Here is a 10,295-nt window from a genome sequence, read left to right as displayed (position 1 = left end):
TAAAATCAAAAAATCACAGCGACACAAAACCTCTCTCAGAAACCGTTAAATTGCTGCTGACATTTCATTCAAAATCTCAAACAAAGAGCCAACAGTTGCTTTGCAGTACCAACACTAAAATAACAAAACTCCCACCATGATCTATTAAATTTGAATGGAATTATAAAACAGCTCTGTTTCAATTTGAATATTAATTATTATATAAATTGTATAATAAAGAATGTGAATGTTGTAATGATGGAAATTTTATGCACATAGGCAACACAATTAACAATATTTGAATTTTTTAATCGTTACTTCAGAGGCCTCGGCCTGGTCTTCGCTTACGTCAAATCCGGATATGTAAATGGTGAGGATTTATCTCAGGCGGGAGCTTATTACAAAGAAGAAACGTTATTTATTAAAAAAAAAAAACTTCCTATTGCATACTTTATTTATTATAATTGATATGTAAGGTTGCGAATTAAATAGCTTATAAACAACTAAACTTTATTAAATATATTTTAAGTGCTATTTATGGCCGTCAAGTAATTCTCGTAGTCTTTCTAGTTTTGTCTGATGATCCAATTTATCGATGAGATCATCCAGTGGGGCTCCACCTAGCATGAACACTTTCATGTTGTGCACGTTGCCGGCAACCCTGTGATCCGTAATCCTGTCTTGCCCAAAATTGTATGTGCGAATCTTTTCGTTTCGGAATTTGGTCCTCACCTGACTCTTCCTCAGGCCCTGCGTCTTCGCCAACTGCTCTTCCAACTGCATTTCGTATAGTTTAGCCCTAAGTCTCTGCATTGCAAACTGCCTGTTCTTAATTTGAGACCTATCAGTTTGACATTCGATTGCTACGTTTGTTGGTATATGTACAATGCGAACGGCCGAGTCGGTTGTGTTGACATGCTGACCTCCAGCTCCTGAAGCTCTCTTGGTCTCGATTCTCAAATCTTTAGCTTGCAGATCAATTTGGATGTCGGTGGGCTGCGGAAGCACGTTCACGGATATGGTGCTTGTATGAATCCTGCCAGATTTCTCTGTGCTAGGGATTCTTTGAACCCTATGCACTCCAGCTTCATATTTGAAGCACTTGTAGGCGTTCTCCCCTTCAACCAATAAACTGGCATGCCTTAACCCGCCAATATCTGTATTCATAAATTCGGCTATCTCGCATTGCCATCCTTTAAACTCTATATACCCCTTATACATTTCGAACACCTCATTTGCAAATAGCATTGCCTCTTGACCTCCCACACCAGAGCTCACATCTAAAACAATAGCATTAACATTATCCTCATTATCAGCTGGTAAAAGAACCTCTTTCAAATGTTCATCAAGTTCAAGAATCTTCTGGTCATAACCAAATTGCTCCTCCTCTGCCAACTTCTTGATGCTCTCATCTGGATCAGAAAGAAGCTCCTTAAGACTCTCAATATTCTTGATCACCTCTTTTCTGCGATCAAGCACACTCATAATGGGCTTCAACTCTTGCTTTCTAACATTCTGTGTATCTCCACACTCATACTCTTTTACCAATTTTTCAATATACTTGGACATAGAATAATCTCCAATCTTTAAATCTATAGCGTAACTACACGGCCTCAGCAGACGTACGTTCTGCGCTCTGCACATAATACTCGATGCATATTTAATCACAAACATTTCCCGTTTATGAATACTATAACAAAATAATAAATCGACTTTTGTGAGGTTATGATTTCAAATGATCATCAAAATTAAAATTAATTTTGCTCTATTAATAAATTTATAAATGTTATAAAAGCATCGAAATAAAAGTTATTCAAAGTTGTGCTTAAGTAAAATGTTATAGTTGCGTTATAAATGTGGATAACAATTAGAATTATTTTGACGAAATTGTTGGTTGCATACAAGCTATAATTTAAAATTATCAAAAACTGTGTTGGATTGTAACTGATTGTAACACAATAACACAGAAAGTAACATTTGAAATAATGTTGCATGATGTTGTTTGCAATAATGTTTTATCGAATGGGCTTTGATAGCGTCTCGATTGACATTAGATTGATTGAATTTAGAACTTTTACACTCATTTTTAGCAGATACATTAATCGACTCTACAGGAGCATTACAATTAATAATAATGGATTTGCATTGTAAACCGCAATGGAACGAATGCGATTTAATGCGGTTACTACCTACGATCGTGGATTTTGAGAAGAGAATAGGAGGATCGTTCAAAGTATGAGAAAAGTGTGTTTGCGCTGCGAACAATTTTTATTGTCTTTTTGGAGCAGTTGTCGCCCTCCTGTTTTATCAGGGAGATGAGATTGTCCACGGAGGAGAGGTGCCAGCAGCTCTGCAAGCAGAACCGAATGCCTAGATCCGGAGAACTGGGATCTTCCACCTTCAAGATCACCCCACACATCGTAGTCTTTCAGAACTTTCAACCCGGAATTCAGTATTGCGTTCCCATCACCCTGCTGAATACGAAAGAGGTAATAATAGCATCAATAGCGTGAAGTTTATTGAATTTTGATTACAAATACTACGGGGTGCAAGAGATGGCCTTGATATTGCTTTCGTTGAACTTATTGTACTGCAATATCTTGACGTTCTTGTTGCGCGCGTGCATGAGGAGCTGTGCCAGACTTTTGCATTCCCAAATATTTTCGCTAACATCCATCTGCGCCAACGAATTGAGATAACTAATCAATTCTGCAGCGTTCACGCGCTGTATATGATTACGGTTGAGATGAAGACGTTGCAACTTGTCGAGGCTGACCAACATGCTGGGCTCGAACACTCTGATCCCGTTTCCGGCCAAATCGAGCTCTCTTAATTCTGATAAACCTTCGAACATACCGTAGTGTAGATCGCGCAAGAAATTATCTGACAGGTCCAAATCTTTCAAATACTGCATATTTCTGAATAATCCCAACGGTATCCTGTACAGCCGGTTGCACGCCAAATTCAGGGAGCACAAGTTTTCAGCGAATTTGAACGAATCCTCGTACAACTTTGATATTTGATTCTTCGAAATGTCAAGTGTGATGAGTTTGCCTCCGTGAAAGATACCGGATGGAAGTTCTATGACGTGATTCGCTGTTAAGGAAAGATGCTGCACGTGGGTGTTGTTGAGAAATCCTGGTCTGAGAACGCGCAGGAAATTGTTGTCTAGTTTGATCACATCGCAGCTTGTGAAGGCTTTACTTGCTATTTCTTGGATCCTGTTAAACCTCAAATCGAGGCTACGCAGACCTTTTATCTTGGAGAGGGCGAAGCTATCGATAGATTCTATGCGACTGTGTTGCAACATCAGGTTCCCAATTTCCATATCCACATTGCTCAATGTATTCCATTGCAATACGGGTAAATTGCAGGTCACGCAATACAAGTAATTGTATCTAAAACGATGCCTAAGATTACAATATTGATTATTCTCATGCGCATAAATAAACCTTCTAATAGGCCCGAAATAATAATTTGAATTCACGGCGTCCGCTGTCGCCATTATGCTCACAATAAAGAGAATAAACATCTAAAATTCAAACACAGGATCAAGATATTAGTAATAAATACCTTTATAGTATAAGCATTTTTAAATCAGAATGAAAGCACCTTTTGAAAATCAATATTACTGTAAAGACATTCAACGGTTAAATATTTTATGCATGCTTACCGCTGCAGTCTAAAATGTATGTACTAAATATATTTTGCTAAACTACTATTTGTATGTGCAATGTGCAGATCGAAGTCCGTAACGGACGATAAAAATTGTTATTCGCTAAAAAAAATGTAATTAATTGCGATTCTGGTTGCGAATATGTAATCAATGTATGCGGTAGCAATTTCATTAATTTTAAACGTTTAGATGAACGATTTATTATAGATGTATTTGAATATGCTATAAGCAGTGGCGGATTAAGGATAGCTGGCCCCCTAGGCAACTGAAATCGTATGGCTATTAGATTTTCAATAATAACATTAAGTGTCGTTAATGAAAATTAGTTTTAATGAATATCTTTTTGCAGGTGTCTAAACCATTGAGAATCGCGTCCGCAGAATCCGGATATTTCTCCGTGAAGCACACTTCGGAGGCGGTGAGCACCAAGATTGCGCCCGGAATGTCTTACCAATTGCAGATTGATTTCACAGCAGAAGAGTTGCGTGATTACAGCCACAAAATCGTTTTCCTCACGGACGGCGAAAGTCTGGAGCTCGATGTGCTAGGTATCCATGAAAATGTTTCACTTCGATTACGATTGATTTCTCATTTGGGATTCTTGCAGCGATTGGTCCACGTCCCCTTCTAGATATACCGGACCGAGTGACTCTTCCTACCGGCGCTGTTAACATCCAGACTGAGCGAACGTTGCTGGTAAGGAATCTGGGTTCGATTCCTGCGACGTACGTTGCTCGCACCTGGTCTCCGTTCTCTTTAAAACCAGATCGAGGCATCATCAATCCCAACGAACTTTTTCAACTCTCCGTCTATTTTAAACCGCAGAGGATCGGATTGAACAGTCAGACTCTGTTGATATCGCTGGAGACCGGAGAGCAGCTGACGGTGGAGCTGGAGGGCGACGGTGAAGAGGTCGACGTCTGTTTGGGCGGTAATCGCATAGAGTTTAAGCCCACCTTCCTTGGTCTTACCACGCAAGTGAATTACGAGGTAAAGAACAGGAGCGGCTTCTGCGTGGATTTCAAGTGGAAACCGGAAGGCAACGCAGAAAAGGAGCTGAAGCGAGAAAGGCAGCTCAAGGATAAGTTTGGGGAGATGGGACTGTACGAGATATCACGAGACAACGTTCTTTCTCACAATCACATCGCCGACCGCGAAATGAACAGGGCCATTTACGATCGCATCCTGCAGGACGAGACCGAAGATCTAGATATCGACGAAGAGATCCTCTTTCACGATGCGAACATCATCATTGATCCATTGGTAATTCATTCATTCTTAATGCAGCTTCGATGAGAATTTGATAATTATAGGCGGGCGAACTGTGGCCTAGATCGAAAATCGTATTTCCCATAATATTTGCTCCAAAAGCTGTTGGAAGCTACGAGACAATTACTTATCTTCAACTGACCGGAAGGATGCAGAGGATACCCATCAAGTTGGTCGGCTGCTGCGTCGGACCATCCATCAACATAAACGTGGAGGACATTGATGCCCAGAATATCTACGTGCGTGCGGTCCATATGTACGAGCTAATATTCTCCAATCAAGGTTCGCAAAGTATATAACCTAAATCAACGTAAACTCCTTAATTCATATATGATTTAGGTCCGATACCTGGGACGGTTCGTTATATTCCAACGGAAACGCAATTCGGTGGAGAGTTTAGCACGACCACAGACAACTTCGAAGTGTTTCCCAATTCCAAGCTGAACATGTCTATCATTTTTTCATCGGAGACGCGCGGCAGGTTCATCGAAGACGTATGCTTCGAAATCGTCGAATCGAAGAAGATTCTCAAGTTCAATTTCAGCGGAAACATCGTCTGCCCGTTGCTCAATTTCGACGTGCAAGAGATAGATCTAGGCGAGATACCAATAGGTATACCGTCATTTAATATGTCCACACCTATTTGCTGTTTCATATTTGCAATATTTGGATTAAGGTTATCCCATTACCGTCGATTTTAACCTTGTGAACACGTCGCAAGTGCCCATCGAATTCAAAGCTGAGATACCGGAAGATGGAAACGAGCCGAGCTACACGTTGGAGGAGTACTCGGAGATGAGTCCTAAAGAGGAGGTCAATTCATCCCCGAGGGAGTTCACTTGTGTACCAAGGAAGGGCTTGGTGGAGGCGTACACGAGGATACCAGTTGCGCTCACTGTTGTCGCCAACAAATTGGGTTCGCTATTTGCAAATCTCACTCTCACGATGTGGGGTTCGCCTCAGAACAATCGTTCCATCAACCTCAAGTATCACTCTTGCACTCCGAAGATCATCTGCAATATACCTAAAATAGATCTCAAGAGTATCTTCATCACCGAGCCGTATATGAAAACGGTTGTCCTACAGAACACATCCATTTATCCGGGCTACCTACAGATCACCAACGACGGCGACGAGGATTTAGAGATCAGCACGGACATCACCGAAGCGTACGTCGAACCAGAGTCATTATTGGAGATTAACGTGACAGTAAAAACTGAAATAATTGGGTATTTTAATGGATTCTTGCGGGTGAATATCTTCGGGGCGGAATCGGCGGAGCAGGTGTGCGAGATCAACGTGAACAGTAGAGGACCGTGTATCGATCTGAATATGGATTCGATGAACTTGGGTAAAATTCCCACATTAACGACCATCAAACGTGAGATCCTGGTTACAAATGATTCACCCATTCCCGCCCATCTAACGTTTCGCGTGGTAAGTCTAGAAGAATACTTTAAAATAATTGTAAAATTCCTATTTTTGCTCTTAGATTGGTGAATTTTTGACGGTGAAAGAGAACGATATGCATCTGCCGCCTGAAAGCAGCAAGACTATGTACCTAGAGGTATTCGGAAACTATCCTGGTAAATTCAAGAACATCCTACGTCTTCAAGTGGAGAAAGGCGATACGGATGTGTATGAAGTGGTTGGTGAGTGCGAAGGTGGAAGCATTCTCTGCGATCCGCTACTCGATCCAGAATTTGCTATTGGAACTGTCTTCACCAAGCACAAATTCTCAATGACGCTCACGATGGTCAACAAAGGCAAGCAGATGCACCATCTTTGCTGGACCCAAATTACTAAGCTGCGCAGTTTTAAATTCGAGGAACCACCGTAAGAACGAAAGAATTAAACATTTTGAATTTTGAATTATTCATTGTTTCAGAGGTATCTTTAAATTCATACCGCAGCAGTGCGATCTGATGCCAGGACAGACGATCACCATCATCATAGAAGCAAGTTCGGAGAAGCCGCGCGAAGTGGATGAAGTGTTTCGACTGTTCGCTAAGCTCGATAGGGACTCTCAGATCCGCAACATTCTGACGTCGCGTATCTCGGCGTTCTTTCAAGACCCGGAAATCCACTTTTCCAAAAACATGCTGCTTTTCCGAATGGATGTGAGTCAGGAGGAAACGACGGCCGTCCTTGAGGATGATCTCACTTTAACCAATTGCACGGACATCGAAATCATCTTTACCATCAGCATCGAATCGCCCTTCCAGTTGCTGCACGAAGACGAAGTTCTAGAGAAGCTGTCCACGTCACTATCACCTTCGGGCTCCGTCACCTTTTACGTGTGCTTCGATCCTCCCCAGAGAGATCGGAGGTGCTTCACAGAGAACGGACTGATCACCATCATTTACCAGAATCATCCGAAAATAGTATATATCCAATATTTATATATCCAATAATAATCGATTAAATAAATCAATTATTTCTCTCATTCAAGGATAAAATCATGTTGTCAGGTACAGTGAACTATCCAAACATCGAGTTCATGCCTTCAGAAGTGAATTTTGAGTACGTGCCGAGCGAATGGCCAAGCTATAGGATAATTTATATGAAGAACAAAAGTCCTCTTCCAGTTTTCTACGAATGGGGTTGGATTGAGCAAGCATTTTACGTCGAGGACGTCGATTTTGTGACGGTAATTTATACATTATTAAATACACCAATTTATTTATTAGTCAATTAGACGCCGAGTATATCGAAAGAAGTTTGCGAAACAAATGATGATCACGTGGTGGAGTTGGATGTTGACGAAGAGGAAGAGATTGATGCAATTGACGAGTTTGCCGTGAAGAACATACTGTATCCGTTGCTGGAGAATTACACTCTGCAGGAGAGTAAGGCCGATACCGATCTGTACAGGGCGATTCAGGAGTATCAGTGCGTGGACGAGCTGTACGAGATGCTCGATATGATTCCTTCGAAAGGAATGCTTGCACCGTACGAAGTTCAATATATTTCCGTACAGATAAAACCACCTGCACTGACAACCGTGAATGCTGCTGCAATGTGCTTCGTCGAAGGAGGAGAAATCGAGGTGCTGAAGATCAAAGCAACGGCAAGCGAGATCAACTACAAATTGGATAATATGACAGTGGATTTCGGCATCATAGGCATCAACAATGTTAGCACGAAGCAATGTCCGTTGCATAATACCGGTTACACGCCTCTACAGTTCAACGTGTGCTACAGGGAGACGTCGAGCGAGTTCAAGCCGATTCCCAGGTGGATGCAAGTGGAGCCCTTGCAGGGTACGGTTCCCGCAGGCGATACCGTCCATTTCAAAGTGACATACTTTCCGGGAATCGTCGGTCTATTTACCGAATACATCGAGCTCGAAGTGCGTACTAGTATTGTATTAGAGTTCTATGAAAAGTACAGGTTGGGATTTTACAGATCGGCTTTCAAGCTGTAGTCATGCTGACTGTCAAAGGATGTGCTGTTCATCCGCAGGTCTACTTCAATCTTCCGAGGCCGGAATTTCAATCTGACTACGTGAATGAACTCTCATATCAAGCAATTTCGGAGCTGCTGTATTCTGAACATTTGAACGTAAAACCGAAACAACAGGATAGAGTTGAAGGATTCGAAGGCGATTGGGAAATCATCTATTATGAAGTACACACAACACATGCCGAATGTTCAATGAATAATTCATGATTATATGTTTTGAATTTCAAGGCAAAAATGCCGACGATGATTGATATCTGCATGGCCATTGAGAGGCAACTCTGCATGGAGCATCTTCTTTTCAAGCCGAATCTTATCCAAGACTATTACTACAACAAGAACCCCACTATTCCCGGGCTGCTGCTTCCCTCCTACACCGTTGATTTTGGATACGTCGTCGTCGATTCCGCAGTCGACATCCATTTGGATCCGATCAAGTACAATCCCTTCTATTCGCGTGTCATCTGGCACAAAGGCTTCTCGGTAAACGGAAACAAAGATGTTGGTCTGAGTTTGGTCTTCGAGCGGAACAAAGTCGGTCCATTCTTGGTGTTCAAACCCAACAAGAAGATATTCGTGACCCTGGATCACACGGTCGAAGCCATACTAACAGCTTCCATTATCGATGGACCGAAACTCGAGTTCAAGATCAAAGCAATTGTCACGCTGCCTAAAATCACCTTTCTGAATAGTTTCATCGATTTTGGAAAAGTAAGATGCGGGAATTGTCTGAAGAAATCGGTGATCGTCACCAATAGGTAAACGTATATCAACTAATTGTATGGTAAGAAAATGTAAAGAAAATTTTGTGCAGTGGTAACGTTTCATGCAAATGGACGGTGAGTATCTTTTGCCCGCAAAAAAAGGATATGCGTTTGTTCTTCACGTACAATACTGAAGGTAATTTGGAGGTAGGAAAGTCGCAGCTGTTGGAGCTGTACTTCCAACCCAAGTTTCATGGCAAGGTCGAATGGAAGCTGGTGATTAACATCGAAGAAAACCCGGACGTCGTGACGATTCCATTGAAAGGTTACGGTCTGCAAACGGAGCTGGTTATAATTGAAGATCATCTCGTTTATGAGCCCTCGTTGCCATATTGTCCCGATAATATCAAGTCTTTCACAATCACCAACAACTCTGCCTTCCCAGTCGAATTCTTCTTCTCTGATTTCGATGATTTGGTGGACTTTGAGGACGACGTCATCTACACATTGTTGCTTTTCTACGGTGTGAGCAGGTTGTACGTTCAGCCCCGTAGCGTTGGAGACAGCCTTCCTGAATCGATGATCAAGACCTACTACGAGGTCATGGGCTCGCTCAGAAACTTTCTCAAACTGCAGATCAAGGAAGAGATTATGCGAGAACAAGCCATACAACTATCAGAGTCTAGGTAAGACAACAAGATCGTCATTATCACAAGCTTTTATAATTTGTTTGTGATTATGTTCTTTCTTCTTTGCAGGGAGGGCGAATTTGAAGGAAGTCTGTACAGCGTAGACATGGATGATATTATGGATCCGTTAGAAGGCAAAAGCCGCGACGATATCCGATGTCTTCTGAAGGAGAATATCGCAAATCTGCATAATACGAAGTCGACTATTACTGCTACGGTGACTAAGTCGATCTACGAGATCGAGGATAACTCGAACGTCGAAAACATAGATCCGGCCTACTTCCGCGAGGGAATTCTGCTTATTTTCCACGGAGCCCCTCAAACTGGTTTCAACTCTTTTCCTTCTTCACCAAAAGTTCCAAAAACTTAATCAATTCCATTCCATATTTTTACCAAAAGATTACCTGGTGGCGGCGAATCGGGCCGGCAGGAAATTGGATATACCCGTCTACAGCGCAGATCAGCTAATATATGAAGCACTTGCCATCAATCTCACTTTAGCCGCGATCAAAGTCA

At 41.9% G+C, this 10,295-nt stretch overlaps 3 protein-coding genes across 6 annotated transcripts; 1 reads left to right on the top strand and 2 right to left on the bottom strand.

Moving 5' to 3' along the window:
- Positions 1-433: 433 nt before the first annotated feature.
- LOC108557748 (peptide chain release factor 1-like, mitochondrial) lies at positions 434-1,695 on the bottom strand. The gene has a single exon (XM_017914395.1). The coding sequence runs from the start codon at positions 1,651-1,653 to the stop codon at positions 511-513; it is 1,143 nt and encodes a 380-aa protein (XP_017769884.1). The 5' UTR covers positions 1,654-1,695; the 3' UTR covers positions 434-510.
- Positions 1,696-2,228: 533 nt separating this feature from the next.
- LOC108557749 (leucine-rich repeat-containing protein 15-like) lies at positions 2,229-3,731 on the bottom strand. 4 transcript variants are annotated; one of them, XM_017914398.1, is made up of 4 exons: positions 3,653-3,731; positions 3,432-3,511; positions 2,514-3,389; positions 2,229-2,453 (listed from the first exon to the last, which is right to left on the bottom strand). In XM_017914398.1, the coding sequence occupies exons 2-3, from the start codon at positions 3,509-3,511 to the stop codon at positions 2,519-2,521; spliced, it is 951 nt and encodes a 316-aa protein (XP_017769887.1). In that variant the 5' UTR covers positions 3,653-3,731; the 3' UTR covers positions 2,229-2,453; positions 2,514-2,518. The 4 variants fall into 4 exon arrangements, with proteins under 4 accessions (XP_017769887.1, XP_017769885.1, XP_017769888.1 ...); XM_017914396.1 differs by lacking the exon at positions 2,229-2,453 and having other exon boundaries at positions 2,475-3,389; XM_017914399.1 differs by lacking the exon at positions 2,229-2,453 and having other exon boundaries at positions 2,475-3,377.
- LOC108557691 (hydrocephalus-inducing protein-like) lies at positions 3,713-10,275 on the top strand. Its single transcript, XM_017914326.1, has 14 exons — positions 3,713-3,730; positions 4,005-4,203; positions 4,263-4,918; positions 4,969-5,206; positions 5,264-5,614; positions 5,664-6,361; positions 6,417-6,760; positions 6,813-7,308; positions 7,377-7,574; positions 7,623-8,276; positions 8,333-8,554; positions 8,618-9,144; positions 9,201-9,776; positions 9,849-10,275. Exons 1-14 carry the CDS (start codon positions 3,713-3,715, stop codon positions 10,147-10,149), a joined length of 5,478 nt encoding a protein of 1,825 aa, XP_017769815.1. The 3' UTR covers positions 10,150-10,275.
- Positions 10,276-10,295: the final 20 nt, after the last annotated feature.

Source organism: Nicrophorus vespilloides, unplaced genomic scaffold (genome assembly GCF_001412225.1).
Source record: "Nicrophorus vespilloides isolate i.1.1-1 unplaced genomic scaffold, Nicve_v1.0, whole genome shotgun sequence".
Taxonomy (NCBI): domain Eukaryota; kingdom Metazoa; phylum Arthropoda; class Insecta; order Coleoptera; family Silphidae; genus Nicrophorus; species Nicrophorus vespilloides.
This window is presented reverse-complemented; position numbering and strand designations above follow the sequence as displayed.